Source organism: Phyllostomus hastatus, unplaced genomic scaffold, assembly GCF_019186645.2.
Source record: "Phyllostomus hastatus isolate PE091 unplaced genomic scaffold, TTU_PhHast_1.1 phas_contig_196, whole genome shotgun sequence".
In the NCBI taxonomy this organism is placed as follows: domain Eukaryota; kingdom Metazoa; phylum Chordata; class Mammalia; order Chiroptera; family Phyllostomidae; genus Phyllostomus; species Phyllostomus hastatus.
Genome location: NW_025333709.1, coordinates 15,249,438 through 15,273,331, shown reverse-complemented (window position 1 = coordinate 15,273,331; position 23,894 = coordinate 15,249,438). Strand labels below are relative to the sequence as shown.

The window sequence follows — 23,894 nt, the reverse complement described above, 5'->3', positions numbered from 1 at the left end:
TTTGATGTTCTTAATAATATTGGTATCATTAAAGAAGTTAAATTATGTTTAGAATGGTCATTCATAAAGAGAAATATCCAAAAAGCGGGGGAGGGGTGATATCCAAAGTGACAACAGTAAAAAGAATGTTGGTAAACTTCAGTTTTCTGAAATAATAATTTACGAGAATTATATCATTCCCTAATTATACTGAATAAATGAATTTTTAATATAAAATTCTTGGTACTATAAAAACTCTACTTATTCATTATTATTTCTCAGGTAAAACTATAATTTTTAAAAGTATTAATATTAAATGCCATATAAATATTAATGAGAAATATTATGAGAACTTACAGCAATACTGTACTCAGTACTTACAAAGTAAATAATAGCTAAACACAACAAACAATATTTCAACAGGGATAGGAAAACTCACACACTCAGTTCACTGTAAACAGCATTCTGAAGTTTCTTCTCCCAGCCTGTTTTTAAAAAAATACAATATAGATACATATTAGTTTCAAAAATACATATACATTATAATTAAATGTACCTCACTAAAACTATAGCATTATATTCATTTGTGGAAGAACTTTATCGACTGCCAATTGCTGTGTGAAGTGTTACTAAGGATCTGGTTCCTGTGCATTCACCGTAATATCCCCTGGCAAATGCTGAGGGGCCAAGCTGTCAACATTCCATTATTTATTAGGGAAAACTATTGCACCATTTTCTCAAGATGGAAGGAAAAGTTGCTTCTTCTACCATTAAGTAGCTCAACAAATGCTGAAATCTTTAGCTATTGTACCACACTAGGGCTATGAGGGCTGTTCCAAGGGCAGGGCAGGAAACAGCAGGGACAGGGCAAACACAGACCACAGGTAATCAGTTCACTGCAAACTCTTGAATGACAGGGGTGGATTATAAGGTACCACTAGTCACAGCGGTTATGTTGGCTGCTAAGCACTTGAACTTTTCTGGGTAAGTAAATCACTTAACATCTCAGTTTCCATGTGCAAAGGTTAGAAAGGGGATCTCTCTTAGCTCTAAAAAAAAGTAAGATTTTCTTTTGTTCATTGAAAGGGTAGAAAGAGTAGGGAAAAGAAGTATAAAAAGCAAAAGCCACAAAAAAATAAAAGACAAGATGCTTAGTAACTAGGGATATTTTTTCATATATTCAGGATGTATTCTGATCTGGAAGATAAATAGTACTTAAAACTAATTAATGTAAAGTAGCCATTCCCCCAGTGCCCCTAAATTTTTATAGCATTTTATCGAAATGTCTGAAAGTTCTAATTCTTACCAAATAGAAACCTATCCAGCCACAGTTTCACAATTTTGAATAAGTAATTAGACGGCTGGGGATAAAATACTCCCTTCAAATAGAATTATTTCCTTATTTTTGCCTTACAGAATTAAAGAAAAAAAAGCAACTTACAAACCTGATGTTTTAAAGAATCTCTTAATATCTTCCTTTAGTGATTCAAGTTTAATCTCAGGTCTCTGAAGACTGGCCTAATTTAAGAAGAAGAAAAAGACAGAGGTCAAAAGTAATTCATTTGGGTTGATATTTAATGCTAATAGAAATTTTTAAAGGAGTGTCCAAATGTACATATTTAAAAACTATCTAAAAACTCCCCTTTGAGGTCCGAGCACCCTAGGATTAACTGGGCAAGCTCACAAGAGAGATTTTTTTCACCTACTCTTAAATAGAGGATCTGTGATAGTACATAGTACACTATAGTAAAAATTCAAAGCCTTGCAGCTTATGAATATTTAACATCACTGAGGACTTTCATCTTTACGCATATTTAACATCTATTTTTCTAGTAGAAAAAATACTGAGATTTCATAAGCTCATTCTTTTAATATTATACCCAAAGTATACAGCATCTACATACACCTAATGACCAAAAAACCAGTTGCATCCATAAAATGGATTTTTGAACAGCATCTTCCTCTTTGGATGGCTGCTCAGCGCGTACCTGCACATGTTGTGCATATTTACGGAAAATACATAAAACTAGTATTTCCCAAATGCTTATTAGTGTCTCTTTCACCTTCACATGCAAGCTTTTTATTCTACAGATTTTCATACTGTAATTCTTACCAAAAATAGTAATTCTCCAATTTGTAATGGCTTCAATTACTTTCAGGTGATCTTTCATCACTTACCCTATCAAATTCTAGACATCTATCTCTTAAGAAGGCATTTCTATTAGAGTATCTCATAAGCATTTCAAACCTACAAAATAAAAACACTGGTCTTACGTTCCACTGATTATGTTGCTCCTTCTCTTCTCTTTTTTAACCCTCAACCATGCAATTCTACCCACCAGATCTTCCACACCATAAACTCCAGTATTCTCAGTTCCACTCTAACTCTTCCACCATTCAACCCATTTCTGGGAAGACGGCATTAGTAGCAGTCAGCTGCTTTTTTTTAAATCTCCCTAATTTCCACATAAAAACAGGCCAAGCAAGTAGACAGCAAGACCAAAATACCATGAAAAACATACACAACATTTGGTGATAAGCTATCCCCCACAAACCTAAAATACAAGCAGCTGGGACAAACCGACAGGCACAAGATCCACAGTGGATGGTACTAGCATCTGTGAAGGGAAGCAGAGCGAAGCAGTGAGGTATCTGATATACGCAAAACAGAAGAACTCCAAAACAGCCAACAAGTGTTTGCCAGAACATAGGAAAAGCCAATTTTAGAACAGGGACTGAAAGTGAGAGGGCTTTTGCCTAATCCAGGGCAGCAGATGAGGTCGGAAGAGGCCAGAGCAGTCCAGCACCTATGAATTCTTGAAAATGAGCAACCAGGCACCCTTTCCAGACTAGGCCACGTTAAGGAGGAAATACAGACAAAGTAATAAAAATGGATGATGATGGGAAACCAACTTATCGCCCTGAAAACTGGTAAATAAGTCATTCATCTTGCCTTTCCTATGGAAACTGTACCACGGGGTAGAAAAGAAGAAATGTCTTCTTTATTAAAGTATTCTAGCTAATCACTAAAACAGATGTGCTATAATTAGAATATCACTATTTTGCAACCCCTAACAAATTACTAAGTCTAGGCATTAAGCACAAACAGCAATTGACATTGCAAAAGACAAGCAGGCGTCATTCGCTTCTCGATGAAAGAACACGGGCACCCGACACGCAAGTGCTCTGCTGGGACACCGAGTCTGCTGTCAGCCCTCGAGTTACACGGGACAGCGGAACACGTTCAACTGCCCTGAGAGTGCGCAATCAGAAAAATCCAGGATGTGGACATTATAAAGGGCAAACTACCCAGTTCTTCAGGGAATAGATTATAAGGAAAAAGAAAGGAAGGAGAGGAAACCAGTCGATTTTTAAAATTTTTATATGTTTTGTTTAATCTTTATTGTATTTTTCCCATTACCATTTATGCCCTTTATAACCCCCTATCCCCAGCAATCAGCACACTGTCATCCATGTCCCTGAAAACCTGTAGATTTTAAAAGATTTTAAAGGTATATCAAAACCTTTTTTAATTGGCAATACTAAGCTAGAGTGTCCAGGGATATACATTTGGTTAATAAAACTATCAAGAAATACAGGAAAGTGGTTACCAAAATCAGGCTCTGGGGGAGGAAGGGGCCTGTGATTGGGATGGGGCAAATGAAGGGGTTCCTGGCGTGGCTGGCAAAGTTTCGTTTTTTTTACCAAGGTAAATTTTACAAGGTTGTTTATCTAATAATAATTCGCTACATTACAGATTTGTTTTGTGTGTTTTCATTTGTGTTTTATTTTATGATAAAAAGTGTAAAAGAGAAAAAGAAAAATATGTCCCCCAATCTATTCCTTCTCCCCATTCTCAAGTCCCACACCTAAGTCCAAGCCCTCACCACTTCTCGCTTGGATCACGGCAACGGCCTCTGCACTGGACCTCCGGCCACCTCACTGAAATCGCAGCTGCCAAGCACTCCCATTCTCACCCCCCCCCCCCGCCCTTACTCTACTGGTTCTTCCTACTTAGCGCTTATTCCCTCCTAACATGCTACAGGAATAATGTATTTGCTGTGTTTATCGGTCTATCTCGCTGCTCTAGAAGCGGGAAGCCCCACTGGGGCAGATATCCTTGTCTATCTGTTCACTGTTGTATCCTAAGTGCCTAGAATAGTTACTTTCACAAGCAGGTGCTCAACAAAAGCTTATTAAAGAAATGCACCCATTTCTACTTTTTCAGTCCATCCTCCAGTGGCTCTTCCCAAACCACACGTCTTTCCTGGCTTCGGGTCTCCACAGCATGTAGAAGCAGCCTAGACTTTTCAGCAGGGCGGGCACATCCGGCCCTTCGCCGTGTGTCCCAGCTTCTCTCTCTAGTTGCATCAGGTGTTCCTCCACCAAGCTGACGACACCCTCTCTCGTCTCACACCTCCTCCCTACGCCCACCCTACTCTTTAGTCACAGTGAACTCTATTCCCTGATTATTCCCCAACTGTCAAGTATGTTGAGGGTCCAGGCTTTTGTTCATGTTGTTTCCTCAGATGTGAATGCTCCCTCACCACCTTCGCAAGCACCTGCTGCTGGCTTCCGAGTCATCCTTCAAATGTCACCTGCTTTCCCTACCCCCGCCCCCCATGCAAAGATGGCACTCTACTCCTCTGTAGCACTCACCAGGTTAGACTGTCATCTTCACCTTGCCTATTTATCTTTCTGACTGTTAAATTAAAAGGCAAAGACCACGTTTTCTTCATTTCTTGGCCTGAATTGTTGCTTGACAAAATTATATTGTCACACGGTATATCCTTTTTAACAGATTTCCTCCCAAATAAACAAGGACTCTGTAAAAATTACTTGTAACTAGAGAGACTGTTTTCTAGTCTATTTTTCCTAGGATTTTAAAAACTGCAACATCTTATTTATTATTCAAAAGCACCATGGCAAAAGGAAGCGGGTTTTCTTTCACTAATCCTGTATTTGGAAATGACTCAGATTTTAGCATAATTTAAAGAACTTTAAGAGAGAAATCGGTTATTACTTCTAAACATTTTCAATCCTTCCAAGTTGCTACGCCTCCTAGATATACTTTTCAAAAATTTTTAAAAGATTTTATTTATTTATTTTTAGAGCAAGGGGAAGGGAGGGAGAAAGAGAGGGAGAGAAACGATGATCAGCTGCCTCTCGTGCACCCCACCCAAGGACCAAATCCCACCCAGGATTGTGCCCCGACCTGGAATCGAACTGGCCACACTTCACTCTGCAGTACGACACCCAACACACTGAGCCACGCCAGTCAGGGCTCCATATACTTTATTATATCAAAGGCAAACCACATGAACTAATCATCTCAACTAATTATAAAAATCTTGAGAAACTTGAAAATAGGAACAGGACAGTGAGAGGAGGACAACATGGTAGGCAGAGCAGTTCTCAAACTGCTTCAGCAGCTCAACACTGTTTTCAAACAGAATCGGGGCCCTCCTAGGAAGCCCAGCATACAAAACACACAGAAAGTGAGATTTCTAGACAATGACAACAGCGAGTCTTTTCTCATCAAGTAAGGTACGATTAACATTAAAAAGACACAGCTTTATTCTTATATAGCCTCGATATACAATTTTTTTGTATTTTGTTTGGATTGCTGAATATAAAGAAAAATCCTGATTCCCAGAGATAAGTGTTTGCACGTTTAATAGCCTCCCTGGCAGTCTCAGTGCACCCCACAGTTGAAGTATTGTGGGAAATCGAAAGAGAGTGGTTGAAAATTTTTATTTTGAAAACAAGTCACAAAAATTATTTATGATATATACAAAAATCAGACAAAGAGTTTCTGATAGTTGTAACCACTAAAACTGTGCATTCCATGGCATTCCTAGAACACGACACATTACCGGCTCACTGGTCCCACGCCGCAGCGGCACACCACAATGAGGGGTCGTGAGGGCAGCCGTGCCTGCGCTCTGCGTGGCCTGCGCCCAGCACCACATGCGCGCTGCAGCAGTACACTCCCTCGTACGGTGTGCCACGAAGGGTCAGGCACAAGCTCAAATACTTTGAAAGGCCAGTGCAGAATTACATCCTGTCTCATTGATGACACATTTGTAAGTGTGTCATCACTTACAAATATAAAGAAATATGGAAGAAGAGTGTTCCCCACCCCCCGGGGTCTACCCAGAAACAAGTTAATTTGGAAGCACCTCAGTGGATTATGAAGAATTTGATATAACAATGCATTTGAAAGAGTGTTGCTTCTTATCAAGTATCTTTAAATGAATAGAACATTTTCAGACTCCTTGATGTAACAGAGTAGAGTTTATAAACCACTTTGGACTAAGGGAGAGTGGGATTTGTAGTGGAAGACCTGGAACCATCTCTCAGTCTTATGTATTATGTCTTAGTCCAGTCATGTAAACTCGCTGTATCTCAGTTTTCTTTTTTTATCTTATAGGGAAACTCACAACTGAACTAGGTTATTTTGAGACTCAAATAGAAAATGTTTCTACATTATTTTTAGGCTGCGAAATCCAGTGTAAGTTAAAGTTGTGTTATAAAAACAAGATGTGCCTGGATGGCAATGGACTAACGCAAAAGACTGGGAGGGAAGGGGTGATTGGAGGTGGAGGTTTTTAAAGTATCTACAACAGTGCCGCCTTCTTTTAAACAAACTGCCTGTAGCTCATTGTAAGCGCTGGCACAGAATAGGGTCAGAAACACAACCCAGCGAGGGGCGCACTGCACATTCGTAGCCATGGCCCCGTGAGCACCCATCCTCCACCCACTGACTTATGTCGACGTGCCTGACATCCCCCACCACTCCACACTCTAAAAACACAGGGCCGTCTTCACTCCTGCCCCTTCCACACATGCACACACACGAATCTTTCCAGTTTCTTTCTACCTCCAGCAGAACAGTCTTAATCCAAAGCACTGGCCACTGGCCATCTTAAATCTCTACACTTATCAAGTAAGGGAAACCAGAGAAGCAAAGTGGCTGAAATCACAGCTGAGTCAAAGAAGCTGAGAGGTAAACTGAGGCTAAATATCCCATGAAGTACAAACCGGGACATACGAAGGTCTACAAGAAAGGTTCTGAGGGTCCTTTAATTCCCTCTAAGGAGGTCCCATCCTCTCCATTTCTTACTATGTGCCACTATGCTAGTCCTGGACTTCCTCGCTCTCTGCCTGAAGAATCACAGAATTTCAGGGTCAGAAGAGACTACGGAGTTCTTCTAAGTCAACTATTTACTGATTGACTCTCCTCTCCATGTGGCTTTCTAGCTCTGACCTAGACACTTTAAGCTACCTTTCCAGCTTACAAACTCACTACATCTCTACCTTAGCCACTTCCATCCTTGAACTACTCTGTAAGAAAATTCTTGCCTTGCACAGGTGGCTCAGTCGGTTGGAGCCACTGTCCCATGCATCAAAGGCCGCCTGCCTGTGGGGTCCCTCCACAGTCAGGGCACATACCTAGGCTGCAGGTGCGATCCCCAACCAGGGCTCGTACAGGAGGCCAACCTGTTGATGTTTGTTTCTCTCTCCCTCAAGCTAAAATGGACTCCCCTTAAAGTCAGCCACCATCACCCCAACCCCGCTCCAAGGTCACAGAAAATAAGCCTAGTTACTTTTCTGTGAGACAACCATAAATATTCCAACATGGCTTTCCTAAAAGCTTCCCTTCCCAAGGTCACCTGTATTTCCGGGTTCTCCAAGTTCTCTTCATGTGACAGATACTCCTTATCACTCCAGCCATTCTTCCCTGAGCAAAGTCCAGTCCAACCTGTCCCCTGCTGCAGACACCCCTGCTGAGCTCTGTGCCTCACTCACTCCACTACACCAATGATCTTCAAACGTTTCAGTCCCAGGATCCTCTTAAACATTATTAAGAATCTAAGAGTTCTTTTGTTTATGTGGATTACATCCATTGATCTTTACAGCATTCGAAATTAGAACAATTAAAGCTGTTTGCTTATTAGTATAGCAGTCCCTCAAAAAAATAAAAAGTGAATTATCATATGACTCAGCAATTCTAATTCTGGGTACATACTCTAAAGAACTGAAAGCAGGGACTTGAACATATATTTGTATACTCAACTTCATAACAGCATTATTCACAATCGCTAACATGGAAGCAACCCAAATGTCCACAGAGTAATGAATGGGTAAACAAAACTAGTACGTACATACAACGGAATACTATTCAGCCTTTAAAAAGGAAGGAAATTCTGACACATCTAAAACATGAATGAATGTTGAGAACATCATAAGTAAAAATAAGCCAATCAAAGAAAAACAAATATAGCAGGTCATCAAAAAATATCGTCATTCTACCCATTTCATTATAACATAGATGAGATGCCACAGGACTTGTTTATGTCAATTAGCCTAAAATTGGTTTCATTATACGTCATTTCACTTGAAATCACAGAACCTAATCCATGAGGTAAGTGAGGACTGACTGTACTGTGTAATTCCACTCACAGTGAGGCACCTAAAAGAGTCCAACTCAGAGAGGCAGGGGGCAGATGGCAGGTGGCGGGGCCTGTGGGGACGGGGAGTGGGGTGTTACTGCTTAGTGGGTGCAGAGTTTCCGTCTGGGACGATGAAAAAGTCCTGGAGTTGGGTGGTGGTGGGGGCTGTGCGACAATGTGCATGTATTGTACGTAATGCCACAGAACCGCACACATGACAGTGGTTAACATAATAAATCTTATGTATATTTTACCACAATAAAGATTTAACGCTTTAAAAATAACAATACAAATCCATTTATTAGTAGTATAAATATTTTTATTTAAAAGCACTGAATTTTCAGAAATTAAAAATTAATGAGAAAAAGAGACACTGTCTTAATTGTTTGAAAACTTGACGTTTGGTTGAGGGAAAAATAGTTGGGTTCTTCAGCCTGCTGTAACATTCCATTAACGCTGTTTGATTGACACATATGAAAAAAATAGGGGTCACACAGATGTGTCACTGGAAAAGAGAAGGGGACTGTAGTATATTTTTGTAATAATGTTGACATCCCCCTCTGCTAGCACACCAGAACTGGACAAGTAGTTGCTTCCTAAAGATCTGCTGCAAAGTTGAATCTGAATGTCAATAAATTTTTAAATATTTTATTACATAAACATGTATTTATCTGCCTTCCTTTTTGAATCAATCTTTTAATCTCTACATGGTTTTGTAACATTAAGTGTTGATCACTTCAAATGTATTAACTAAGTGACGCAGTGGACACATTTCATTAAACAATATGAGAAAGTAACATTCGGTAGCATCCCCACCAAGAGCATCAAAAAGTCTTCAAGTATTGGAAAGCCATCAAGTCCACAGTGGTGGACACAGTTTTACAGGATCTAATTTTTATTTAAAGTTTAAATTTTATTGGCAACACATAATGGTTTTCCTTGAAGTGAGGCTCACTTTGCTCATTTTAGGGAAAATATCTACCAAATACCTAAACAACAATTTGTCAATCACTCTTTTGAGTAAAAATGGCATTTCGTTAAAAAAAAAAATTCCACTTGTAATTCAGTCAATTAATTACAAGAGGGCTTTTCCTCTTGATAATCGTCTCATTTCAATATACAGCAGAAATGCCTCCTGCATACTTCCACTTCCTCAAACAGAATACTAAAAAGATGTGTCTTCAAGAAATCAGACTTAAGTAAATAACAGTTTGCTGTTCCACCAAGAGCCCCCGAATGAAGCTGGCTCCGTCACCGCACGTGTGGGTGGGGCCCAGTGCAGCACCTGCCGGCGCAGTCTGGTGCCCTTTCCCCTTCCCCGGTGTGCGCCGGGGCGCCTGCGGTTGAACCCACTGCCACTGCCTTTTCCCATGAGCACAAATGTCAGCACAATAACATTTCATCTTTAAAACGGCATTGTTGTGTTACACACCATATACATTATTTATTGCATTATATAAAATAGCTTTAACCTGCACACCAGTGATCCACAGATCATGCTTCGAGAACCAGTGCGCTAGACTACAGGACAGGTGCCTTCCTGAGGACAAGTGTCCTTCGTCTCTGTACCCCCAGAGCCAGCACAAAAGCCAGCCCATGGTAAGTTCTTCATAAACATGCCTTCAACGAACACATCTGCACTACAGATTCCTCAGATCTATACCTGCAAAATCCCTTGGGGAACACAGAACGACTGAGACATGGTCCTTGTTCTCTAGAATTTTTGGTCTGGAAAATAGCCAATGCAAACAGCCAACTCCACTATAAAGAAGAAAATGTCACAACAGAGGTATGATCCGTAGAGAAAGGGACAATCAGTTCTAACTGAAGAGACGGGAAAAGGGAGCACAGGCTGACGGGCTCGGTGCACAAAGGCAGGGGACGCTCCGCACACCAGCGGTGTCCAGAAAGGCACTAGCGTGTGGGAGGGATTAAGGGAGAAGGAAGCCAAAGAGTCTCCTCTTATTGCTGAAAACCACCTTCATGTCTCCACCCTCCTCAAAATGCCTCAGCAACCCCACTCACTGCCTACAGAACAAAAGCAAGTTCATCCTGGCACTTCCAATCCTGTAAAACTCTAGTCCCGCACAGCCTGTGTAATCTCGCTCCAGAAGTGCCCTGCACCTGAAACCTGCTCAGGCATCCCGCTGTTCCGACATTGGGAATTCACTCCCATCTCCCCACCTTGAACGCTATCCAAGCCTTCCCCACCCCCAGCCATTTCCTTTCAGTATATTTATACCTTAGTGTATGTCTTTTCATTTGCTTTCTTCTTTCGATAATTAACTGAACACCTCCTATGTGTCAGCTGTTGGATATAGAAAGAAAAAGAAGGCAGCGTCCCCCCTTACTCTCAAGGAACTCACTCACCTGTGAGAAACATACACACAAAAAGCTAAGAGATACGTATGATTTTAAAAAAAGATATAACACCCTTTGTCACATGAATCCCCAAACATTCTTTATCATTCATATCATTGCTTTGAACTTGGGCTATTTTCTGCTGAGCACCTATCACCACCACAGAAGAGAGGCTCATTAGAACGTGTTGAGTTGGGTATCCCCATTTCTTCCGAGTACTCTTGGTTCTTCCTACAACTGTTGGCTAGATCCGTTTCTATAACCCTAGCAGTCCTGTAGACATGCACTGTGGCCAAGAACGAGTTTTCGTTTCCAGCTGGAAATTCTGGCTCTGTGCAAGCTGACCATGCCTTCTCCTCCATCTGTGTGGTGTGACGGGACCCCTGCTCCGGTTTCTCTCACCTGAAGACGGTCCCTCGCTGGTTTTCTTGTGCTGACGTCCCAAGCTGACCCACTTCTCTGGAGCACTGGCTGTCTTACCCCCCTTACTCCACATCTGTGTGTCTTAGCCTCTTTTTGTAACATACTTTATGCCTGAAACAGTCTTCAGTTCACATTTACTAATCAAGTTTTTCCCTCTCATTTTAACTTGGCCTTACCTAATTATTTCAACAAGAATCTTACATGACCTTCTCTAAGTAACTCAGTGCTGAAATAAAGTATGAAGAGATATACTTACACAAAGCAAACCCACATTTTAATAGGTGTCTTATCCCTCCAGTCTATATATTCTATGAAGACAAGAGGTTCCTTATTTTGAAATCCTATGCTCCCTTTTCCACTTCTTCAGTGTCTTACTTCCCAGGATGAAAGGGCATGACCACAGCCAAGGTAGGTATGATCTCCCTGGTTCACACCAAACTCAATCGGAGTCCCTGAGCTACTCATCTACGTATCAACTACAGTAGTCCAATCAGGAGGGTCCCCTAGTGTATGCCACATCCCACCCCGAAGAGACAGAAAGAGGGGGAGAGATCCAGACAATACTAAGCTCTAATCATGGCACAGGCTTTTCAATACAAATATATGTTCTATCTACCCATGCCTTGCACAAAATGTATTCAATTAAAATCTCTTCAAAGTCACTGAATTTTATTTTTCCTAAAGGAATAATAAATGAAGGTCAGTTTCTTTTCTCCTGTTTATGATCTCTAAATTCTCTCTACGCGGTACATACTTCTGGTAGCGATGACTACAAAACAACATTGGAGACGCAGCCCTCCAAGTCTGTTAGCAAAGAGCAGCAGCCTGAGACGCTCTGGGTTCCAGACTTTGACGACATGCCATCGTTTATGTTCCTTCTCTCTCCGAAGCCTATCTTCTTTCAGGTTCCTTCCTTTCACAATTCTATTATTTACAATAACAATCTGGGCACCAAGACTTATTAAATACTTAATGGAATGGAAATCACATTTGAGGTTTTACCAAAACATCCATTTTTAATACAAATAATGCATGATTAAAAAAAAAAGTAATGATGTTGAGTCGGTGCTAGACACCAAATTTGGATTCAGGCTATTATTCTAATGTCCAGAGGATGAGCGAGCAAATGCAATCTGAAGATGCAGGGTGACTTCATAACAAAGTAACTCAGGAAACTTAGAAAGAACCCCTTTCTAGAAACACAAAATTCCATGTTATCACATTAATATCTTAAATAATTAAACGTCAATATATAAAAGGATACACTAAAAGAGTCCATGTTTAATCATAATACTAAAAGAGAATCACCAGTAGGGAAGAAGTCTAAAACTCATTTACATTGGCTTAGAAATGTTCTGTGTGGTTTCATTTTTCTAATTCGGTGGGACCACAGCCCTCTAGCGCTCTCTGTATAAACTCAAAGAGATGAAATGCAGGCAGTCCAGAAAATGCTGATATAGGAGAATACCCTCTAGATTAAAATTTTAAAGGCATGTAACAAATACAGCCAGTTGTTTAAAAGTACATTATCAAAGCTGATTGTAAAGTTGCCTTTTAAGAGTTAGCCTATTTCTATTGAATGTCTGAGCTAATGCATATAAACTAAGGCAAAGTTATCACATTTTTTCAAGTCCAAGATTGCATTACTTTAAAAAAACCTATAGTAATATTTTTATGAATCTGTAACATTATAGGTCTGTTACTTTATTTGTCTAAAGAACCAATCAAATATATGCCTTAGAGTGTCCCACGTAATCACCCCCTTACCCTGCTTTATCTTTCTATTTCTTTGCCCTACTTTTTACTACAGCAAGGCAATAAACTGTTGGATGTTACAGGTACAGATACATAATCCTTTACTTGAAATTCCAAAACCCAAAAAGTTTGAAAACCAAAGTTTTGTGTAACTGAATTGGTGGCAAAATCTGTCCTGACGTGAACTCTTTTGAAGGCAACATCTGATCTGACCTGAATTGATGGGAGACTATTTATAGTCCTTATTTATTACAGAGTGTGAAAATTCATACATTTTGCTACATATATGTTAATGTGTAAAATTACTGGGTGTGACAAGATCACGATAGGGACATTAAATACCATACAGAATATGCAGAAATTACGTTTCTAAAGTTTGGGGGAAAATCTGAAATCAAAACATATTTGGTCCCAGGTTTTGGGTAAGGGATTGTGGACCTGTATTTATCTGCAATGTATCATCTCTTCAGGAGGGCACTACTTCATCCCAGTCAGTGTTGTTTGCCCTGGGCCTAGGGTTGTGCCTGATACAAAATAAATACTCTCAAAACTCAACAATAAGAAAACACCCAAATTAAAAAGGGGCGAAAGACTCGAACAGATATCTCACCAAAGAAGACATACAGATGGCAAATAAACATATGAAAAGATGCTCAGTGTCATATGCCATTAAGAAACGACAAATCAAAGCAACAGTGAGATGTTACAACACACCCATTAGCATGGCTAACACCTAAAACACCAACCTAACGCTGGTGCGGATGTGGTGCAGCAGAACTCTCATTGCTGGCGGGAATGCAAACTGATGCGGCCACACTGGAAAACAAGTTGTCAGCTTCTAACAAAAGGTGTCCACGCAAAAGACTCGGGGCAGAGCAGGGGCCGCAGGGCTCGTCCGAGGCACAGGTGTTCAAGGGACAGGCTGCCGCTGCGGAGGAGCATAAGCCACAGGGCCCACCCAGACTCTCCTCTCCTGTGAGGGAGGGGAACACACAAAAGTTAACTGAAAATGGGTCACAGATCCAAATGTAGAAGCTAAAACTATAAAACTTCCAGAACAAAACGGTTAGGAAAAGATTCTTAGATAGGGCATAAAAAAGCACAAATCATAAAAGAAGAAACTGATTAAAAAATGTGTCATCAAAATTAAATTTTTTTGCTACTTGAAAGACCCAGTTAAGAAAATGGAAAGATAAGCCACAGACTGGGAGAAAATATCTGCTAGATGAATATCTGATAAAGGACCTGTGTCTTTTATACAAAAAATCCTTACAATTCAGCAACAAGAGAATAACATAATTTTCTTAAACGGGCAAAGAATTTGAACAGACCGCTTTACCAAAGAAAATATAAACATGGTAAGATACTCAATATCATTAGTCATTAGGGAAATGCAATTAAAATCACAATGGGCTATCATTACTCTCCGACCAGAACACTACAACAGATAAAAACTAATTAATAATAAAATGACATCAGAGACTTCAAGACGTCAGCACAGGTAGACATGGCTCACCTCCTCGCACAACCACATCAGCATTAGAACTAAGCTGCAGAACATCCGTTATTCAGAACTGCCAGACATAGAGTGAACAGAAGTTCTACAACTACGGAATGAGAGCAGAAACCACACTGAGACTGGTAGGAGGGGCAGGGACACAGAACGGGCTGGTGCCGTACCCACGTGTGGCGGTTAGAAATTGGGAAGGTGTATGGAGAGTGAGGGGGCCCAGACCCACGGCAGGGCCCCCAGCCAGGGCTCCAGTGCCTTGAAGGTAAGTGCCCATAACTTCTGGCTATGAAAACCAGAGGGAACTGGGGCTGCGAAGGACAAACTCCTCGAGTCCCAGCCAGTTCCTGTTAAAGGGCCCACGCACAGACTGACTTGGACTGACTCCCTGAGCCCCAGCATGGGAGCAGACTGACAAGCACCGGAGGCATACGGGGAAGAACCGAAGTGTCCGGTGTCAGGGCAAGAGCTGGGGGGCAGCTTTCTCCCAGAGAGAAGTGCTGGCAGACGCCATTTCCCCTTTCCTGGGCCCTTGCCCAGCGGAGTGGCCAGGTGGGTGCCATATCTGAGACTCTATCAACTCGGCTCACACTGTTTGCCCCACCCTGGTGATTCCCCGAGGCCCTGCCCCACCCAACCTTTGGACCCACCCAACATGTTTCCAGAGGCTTTTCCATACAAATGGCTTCTCTTGGTTCATGCGTCAGATTTTCCTAAATTCTCTCAAACATGTAGCATGTGTCCTCAATGTGCCCTGTGCCTATGGGTAGGTGGCCCCAGGCCTGGCACTAGCAGTGGATGGCCTTGGTTCACAGCTTGGACTCACCTGGGCACCTCCAAACCCAGCACAAGTAGCAGCCAACTGCAGATAACTTTGCACCTTACGCGGGGTGGCCCCAGTCATAACACAGGTAGTGGCTGATCTTAGCCTGCACCTTCTGGGAGGCCCCAGTGCCTGACGCCTAGTGGACAGCTACAGACCATGTTGAAGCACTACCACCCTACCACCTCCACAAGTGACTCACTCACAAGGCAGACTCAGTGGGCACCAGAGCCCTGCTGAAGTAAGTCCTGCGCTGTGGACTGGGCCCCTGAACAGCCAATCCTCTACAGTGGTCAGAGGTTGGTGGTCAGTGGTCACAGCCAGTCCTTGCAGCTGATCAGCCTGGGTAAATCTCTTCCATTGACCTGTCAACAGCAATCATGGCTCAGCTACAAAAGGAGAGTGTACACAGCCTACATGGTGGGCACACCTCAAGTATCCAGCTTAGGTACGGCCACTGGACTCTACAGGACACTTACTACATTGGGCCACTCTTCCAAGCCAGCAAGTCATAGAAACTCTATCTAATACACAGAAACAAAAACAGGGAGGAGGCCAAAATGAGGAGACAAAGAGCATGTCCCAGATGAAAGAACATAACAAAACTCCAGAAAAAGAACCAAACTAAATGGAGACAGACAGTCTACTAGATCAGAGTTCAAAACAATCTACTAGATGCTTAGTTGAAAATACTGGTTATAAGGATGCTCAATAAACTTAGATGAACTTAGCGAAAACTTCAACCACATACAAAAAGGACATGGAAACCATAAAGAAGAACCAATCAGAAATAAAAACTGTAATAACAGAAAAGAAGTTACAGATGAAGCAGAGGATCAATTGAGGGATTTGGAGGACAGGAACCAAAAACCACACAATCAGAACAGAAAAAGAAAAAAGAACACAAGATAAAATGACAGTGCAACCACCTCTGGCACAACTTCAAGCACACCAATATTCACATCGTAGTGGTGCCAGAAAGAGAAGAGAAAGAGCAAGATATTGAAAATCTATTTGGAAAACTAATGACAAAAAAAAAAACAACAAAAAACAACCTCTGTAATCTGTTAAAAGAAATGGACACACAGGTCCAGGAATCCCAGGAATCCCAGGAATCCCAAACAAGATAAACTCAAAGAGGGCCACACCGAGACATACCATAATTAAAGACAAGAGAATCTTAAAAGCAGCAGAGAAAAGCAGTTAGTTACCTACAAGGGAGTTCCAATAAGACTGTCTGCTAGGATAGAAGGGACTGGCAAGAAATATTCAAAGTGATGAAAAGCAAGGAGGTACAACCAAGATTATTCTACCCAGTAAAACTATCATTTAGAATCAAAGGAGAGATAAAGAGCTCCCCAGACAAGAAAATGTTATGTAGGAATTCAGCATCACCAAACCAATATACATAAAATGTTAAAGGGTCTTCTTTAAGAAGAAGAATATCAAAAATATGAACAATAACATAGCAATGAATGCATATCTATCAATAATTGAATCTCAAAAACAAAATTACCAAGCAATTAGTAGAAACAAATATAGAGAATATTTTGACAGTTGCCATATGGGAAAGGAGGTCTGAGGGATGGGTGAAAAAGGTGAGGGGATTATGAAGTAAAAATTCATAGTTACAGAATAGTCATGGGGATGTAAAGTACAGCATAGGGAACACAGTAGCCAAAGAACATACATGCGTGGCCCATGAGAGAGTGGGGGTGGAGGGTAGCAAAGGGAAAAAAACCAGGACAATGGTAAGAGCATAAGCAATAAAATATAATTAGAAGCATGTAAAGAAAATAAATAAACTGCCATCAAGTACTAGGAAAGACGCAAAGCAACTGAAACTTTCGTAATTGCTGGTGGAAATGCAAAATGCTTCAGACACTTTGGAAAAGTTTGTCAGATCTTACACAATTAGACATACACTTGTTGTACAGCTCAGTAATTCTAATCCTAGGTTTTTATCCCAGAGAGAGGAAAACAAATATTCAAACAAAAATCTATACCACAATGTATGTATCAGCCTTACTCATAATCTCCATAACTGGAAACCCGTAACTTTATAACCAAAAACGCCCAGCATCCAAGGAATGGAATGAACAATTCACAGTCTACCCAAATAATGAAGTATTACTCAGCAATAAAAACGAACAGAACTCATATGGGAACTAGACTTACCGGGGTCACCACTTGGTAAGATATATTGAACAATATAAATATCTAATCACTATGTTGTACAGCTGATACTAATATAACATTGTATGTCAACTGTCACTGACAAAAAAATTTAAATGTACATACTGTGTAATTCTATTTCCATGACATTCACACATATACACAAAAAGAAAATATCTCTTGATGAATCTCTGCATTAAAGAACCTAGCACATTAGAAAATACTCAAATAATGCAGGGTGGACATATAGAGGGTGAATTATTGCAGGGAGAGTAGAATGCAAGGCGGTTGATGCTAAAGCAAAGAGGCACCTGGGATTCCAAACCCATGAACAGAACAGAAAAAGTGAGGGGAAAAGCGTGGTCCGAACTACCTCCACTGATTCCAGCAGCTTAAAAATGTAGACCCTGCAAAGGGCTATAATATGAATGAACAGATGTAGCGTTTCTCTGGCCTCAAGAAAGGCATGACGCGCCCCACCCTTCTTCAAAAATCTATCACCCCGCGTGCGAGGCTGAGCGAGTGGAGCTGGAAGAGAGGGTGTTCCGTGCACAGGAGCGGAGCGAGAGACAGAGGCGGGCTCTAGCTTAGGGCAGCGGGGTGCCAGGGGAGACCGGAGGCATCGCCGCAGCCCGTCCCCACCCGCTTCCACTCGGCCTCACTTACCCAGGCCTGCCGTTCCAACTGAGAGTACAAATTGGAGCCCTTGAGTTTTTGGACTATCTGAGCAATAATGAGAGACAGATCCGACTCCTCCTGCAACATTTCCCCTGCCCTAGCCCGCCAAGCGGCGGGGACAGGCCGCCCGGCGCCGAGAGAACGACTACGGGGTCCCACGTAGGGCTACAGACACTTCTCCCGGACTCTATTATGCTGGGACTCCTTCAGTGGGCGTTACCAGGCAACTGCGGGCTGTGTGTCCGTTCCTCTCTGGTCCCCCCCGCGCCTGACGGTCCCAGCATCTGCGTTCCGACAGCGGAAAATGACCTGAGAGGGAGTAGATTTTCGTTGCATTGTTTCTGCTTAGTCTGTGGTTGAAAGGCAAGAAGAGGAGCTCTTTCCTCCAGAGCAACACCACCTCCAATGCAGAAGGGGAACTCAGAGAGATGTTTGTTTTTGTGTTGTATTATATAGGATCCGTCATCTTCCACTTTTCAATCTCTGCAGAAATAGGGCTGTGGATACAATGGCACAGCCAATTATTTGCAAAAATAATGAGGCTCTGACACTAGCTGTGTGAACTTGGCTGAGGCACTTAAACTTCAGAACTCAGTTTCTGTCTCTGTAAAATAATGCCCAATTCACAAAATGTGGTGACGATTAGCTAAGGTAACAAATATAAAGATGCCTAGCACTGTACTTAACACTCCATTTGGTTTGCATTTCTCCTGTTTCTACTCTCTGTGGGTTTGTGCCAGGAATAAACAAACAAGGTCTTCTCATCTAACAATTTAACCAAGTTGTTAGACAAAGTACTTATTTTTCTGGGAAGCATTGGCAATTCAAGGATGACTAAGACAGTGTATCAGTCTTCAAGGAATGTACCATTTAGATTCCTCTTCTTCCATGTATTTATTCAGTCACTTACTCAGAATTCATTCAGCTTTCAATTTATCGAGCATTCACATACAGGAAACTGTGGACACACAAAGGTGAATGAAACATGGCCCTTCCGTTCAAGGAAACATTAAAGATTTTTAGGAGAACTGGAAGTAATGGATTTAACTGATTGAATGACATTCCCAAAGACAACTAGAAAAAGGCCTATGGAATAATACACATGAGAATAACCATGCTAAAATGATCAAGAATTTATTTCAATTGTGTTTATACATATATTTTAAGCAAAGCCAAGGTAGGATTCCAAAAGAACAGACCAAGATTGCTATAAAAACTCAAGCCTAACTACCTTAAACTTGAATGCGCTTAGGAGTCACAAGATAGTTTCTAGTTCAATAGGCCTATAGTGAGAATCTGCTAATTCGAATCTCTGGAAACTCCTAGGAGACTGTGACCCTGTTGTTCCAAGGTCTACATTCTCAATAGCAAAGGACTAGAGCAGGTAAGCAATAGACACTCAAAGGGACTGGATCTCTGGCACCTATACCAACAACCTGACATTCATAACTGTAGTGGACCATCCTGCGTGGCGTGGGCCCAGCCTCCAGTGGCAAACATTTACTGCAAAAAAACTTCCTGAAAACCATCCTAAACCTTCTAAGGACCAGTGTGACTGGTTCAACCACTTGTGCCTTTTCATTTGCAAATATCCCTCTTCTGTGATGTGATTACCCAGTAAGACAATAACAGCTCATTGAAGCAAGGGTGGAGGCTTTTGCTCCCCTTGAGAGAAAAGCCACTAGCCCCTTTCCTTCCACAGGATTTGGTAGTCCGAGTGAATTTCTTTTGTATCAGCTACAACGCTGTGGACCCCACACGCGGGGGTCCGTGACACATAACACCACTGTTCCAAATAGTATGATGGTAATCACAGATTCCAAATAACCTACGTGGTCAGGTTTGTTTATTAAAACAATTTTGGAAAGAGGAAGGCAGGAAAAAAGGAAAAGACTAAACAGCAATTAATGACACTCTAGAAAATATGTATTTTCTCTACAAAACCGTTTCCCACAACTCAGAATTTCTCAAACTTACAGATGAGAAAATGTCTTCTACTCTTTTGTTTTTTTTTTTTGAGAGAGAAAGAGAGATCAATTTGTCGACCCATGTATTTATCCATTCACTGGTTGATTCTGGTATTTGCCCTGACCAGGGATCAAACCCACAACCTTGGTGTGTTGAGATGATGCCCTAACCAAATGAGCTACCTGGCCAGGGCCTAAATCTCCTTAATTCTCTTCCATCTCTTCACTCCAACACATCACTCATTCACGACTCTCTCAGCACAAACCTCAATTTAAACAAAAAAACTATGAAGACAGTTACTGTGAGATTAAAAGGGGTGAGGTGATTAATAGCTAGAAAGATAAGGATGCTTATGTTCAGAAGACTGGAAGTCCCAGCGGGGAAAGAAGATGACACTGTGGAGCGGAAGAAAAGGCCTGGTGGCTGGAGTAAGGAAACAGCCGAACTCCCCTCCCGCGGAGTCCCCTTCCCCAAGTTTCAGCTTTCTCAGCTGTAAGGAGAGGGTAAAACGCCCACCTGAGGAGCTATTATGAGAAACAAATGTACTTAGCATTAAAATATCAATAAATATGAATAAATTAAGTGTTAAAATTGAGAAAAGTAAATAAAATGAATGCTCTGTACTATTGAAAAGGAACAATGGAAAGTAACAATCAGTGTAGCAATGTATACGAAAGTGCCCCGCACAGATAGAGGCTTTACAAGGTTTTTTTAAGGAAAGAACGGTTTGCAGTTATAAAGCAACGCTAGGAAGTTTGGATCTGGTTCTGAAGACATACCCAAACAAAAAACAAAAAAAAATCTTAATTCCAAGATTAAAAAATTGTTTCTTACATAAATAGGAGCAGATGTGTTGGAGTGTAATACAATTCTAGAATGACCTCTGTTCTCTCTTTCCGATTCAATTTAGCAAACCTTTCAGAACAAGTGGTCTGTGCTCAAAATGCCAGGAATACAATGAAGAGAAAGAAATGGTCCCCTACCTCAAGGAATTCTCTATCTCAAATGGATGATGAAGCTGGTACACAAAGAGCTGCAATGTAGAGCAACCCCTTAATCTCCCACTTGTGCATCTGGGGATCGCACAATCATTGCATAAGAAACAGAAGGTGTAGGTTCCCATCTCCATCCCACGAGGGGGAACTGTGACTTGCAAACCCTTATTCTACCCAGAGCGGGTGGGGATTGGGAACACATTCTATTCCTGGCGTTTGGAAATGGAACCTGACTCAGCTTAGCAGATGAATAGAAAAAGGGGTCAAATCTCAGCTGAGTAGTTAAAACTATATAAATAGAGAAAAAAGTAAACTAGAAGCAGAGGGAAGCTCAAAATTCCCTCAGATCCAGAGGAGGGGCACTTCTGGGCCCACACGGAAGGAAGGCCCTCCTCTCTCAGGCCTGCTCTGCTTTGCTCTGTCTACACGTGATGTGTCATACTTCGCTGTGAGCGACAGGCTGGGGGAAGGCCTTTGAAAACCACTGACCAGTGGCCTCACATGAGTCTACAGAACAGACTGAACTGTGTGCTGTCAGAAATGTATTTAAATGAAAAGGGTTATGTGTGTTGTATCATGAATGTCAGAGGCCTCCCTGTCTTTGGGGGACAAATGAGCTCAGGGTGTTGAACAACGAGCTGTCACTGAATGCTGGAACAGGACCAGGGTCCCCGTTTCGAAGTGTCTTCCTGTTACTTCTGGGAGTCCTCAAGAAGGAGCACTTCCGTGGTTAAGAAAAAGCCTGCTTGTGATCTGCTCTGCCTGCCTCAGTGATGTCTGATACCCCAAAGCCAATGTCTGGGGTGCTGCTTATTGGTGCTCCCCAAATTGCAAAACCCCAGAGGTGCTTAAATCCCAAGGCTCACAAAAGCCCTCTGGAAAAAAGCCCCTTCCGATTCTGCTGGCCACTTCTCTTTACAGTGTTACGGAAAAGACGACTCAGACGGCCTCGGAGTTTGCCAAGTGGGGTTTATTCACGCGTGGGCACCCAGAGGAGATAAAAAATCCAAATTCTGGGCAATGAGCTCAAGCTGGAGTTTCCTTTATATGCTTGTTACAAGGCAAAAAGGGAGGGGAGAACAGCTGCTAAAAGCAAGCATACAGAAGCAGAAGCGAAGGTCAGTGTTTTGGCCTTGAGACAACTGCTTATTGGGGAAAGGCTGCTGTCTGGGAACAGCTGCTGGTCAGCTCCTACCTAACAATGGCTACTGTCCAGCTGTGTCCCGTCACAACAGAAGTGGCCGTACCCTGTTTGTAAGTCCAGGCTGAGTACCAGGCTGAGTACCAGGCTGAGTGAGCCCTCCTCCACGTCCCCATCTTTCCTGCCTCCAGCCCCGGGCACTGGTGTGTGAATGGGGGCAACTGGGTCACTGGTTCCGTGAGCAAGCTCAGGGACTGTGCTGAACCCGTGCAAAATATAAAACTCACTGAAGAAAATCCAAGCCAGTGATTTAAACCACAGAGTATTTACTATTGCCAGCAAGTCTGGAGCAGAGTCCAGGGTTGGCTCAATAACTCAACAACATTTTCCTTTCTTGTCCATTCAGCCATCTTTTTCACGTTGGCCGTCACCCTCCAGTTTATTGCCTCCGCCTTAAGATGACCACAGTTCCAAACACCACCTTCTCCTTCTACCACCTGCACAGGCAAGCGTGAAGGCGGCCCAATAAAAGAGTTCTCAATGGCTGTCTGTGTCTCTTTTTTGAGGAAAGACTGTTTCCCCAAGAAGACTTACCCATACATCTTCCTGCCCAAAGCCATGTCCCATGGCCACTACTAGCTGAAAGAGAGGCCAGAAATGATCTGGTATTTTATCCTCCATCCTGGTCGCAAGGTAAAGGAGAAGAATAGTTTGTGGGTCCTCGAGAGGAAAAGAACCAACAGGAAACAGATGATAGATGATAGATGAAAGATGATAGATGATAAAGATAGATGTAGAGGCAGACGTAGATATATAGATATAGATAGATTCACTGCAAGAAATTGGCTTACATGGTTGTAGGGACTGGAAAATCCAAAATCTCTGCAGGCTTGAAATTCAGGTAAGAAGAGTTGCCGTTGCAGCCTTAAGCCCAAAATCCACAGGGCAGCAAGTTGAAAACTTGGGCAGGACTATGTTCCAGTCTTGAAGCAGAATCCTTTCTTCTCCAGGAAACCTTAATTTTTGCTTTCACAACCTTCAGCCTCTCGGATGAGGCCCACGCACACTGTGGAGAGCCGTCTGCTGTGCTTCGAAACAACTGATGGCCGATGCTAACCAGCTCCACCACGGGTCTTCACGGCAGCATCCAGATTAGCGTTTGACCAAACCACTGAACGCTGTAGTCCAACCTTGTTAACGTACAAAATTAACCATCACAAGAGTTGTGTGTCTTCTTAACACAGTTCTTTAACAGCCTTGTCCTGGTCACTCCTTGCTCGACAGAATCCCATTCTCCTTTGACCCCTCTTTGCCTCCCTAACAATCTTTCTCTAGAGTACTTCAGTTCTGATTTTCTGTTTACGGGGCTCTTTGGCCCCTCCCACTGCTGTGTTGTCCTTACGTTACTAGTTTGTCCCTGTTAAACTGCCCTCCACTCTTGGGACTAGACTGCTGAGCCGGGTCCAGAGGCCCTTCCAGGTGCCATTTGTCAGGCATCTACGTCCACCAGTCCATTGTACTGGGCCCCAAACCAGGTGTGATGCTCTGTCCAGATTCCCCAAACAAAACGTTTGATTCATGGAACTAAACAAGAAATACTCATGTCAAATAGCACTTTCGTTAAGGGAAA

General features: G+C 42.1%; 1 protein-coding gene across 5 annotated transcripts in view; it reads right to left on the bottom strand.

The window, feature by feature from the left end:
- Positions 1-18,352, bottom strand: part of TBC1D19 (TBC1 domain family member 19) — a 110,301-nt gene extending 91,949 nt beyond the window's left edge. For 2 of the 5 annotated variants that reach the window (XM_045834574.1, XM_045834575.1), the window contains exons 1-3: positions 18,149-18,352; positions 1,425-1,497; positions 419-464 (exon numbers count right to left, since the gene is read on the bottom strand). In XM_045834574.1, the coding sequence (XP_045690530.1) occupies positions 419-464; positions 1,425-1,497; positions 18,149-18,247 (218 nt within the window). In that variant the 5' untranslated portion in view covers positions 18,248-18,352. Of the gene's footprint in view, positions 1-418; positions 465-1,420; positions 1,498-18,148 lie in introns of those variants that run through there. The other 3 variants (XM_045834576.1, XM_045834578.1, XM_045834577.1) reach the window with 3 other exon arrangements.
- Positions 18,353-23,894: the final 5,542 nt, after the last annotated feature.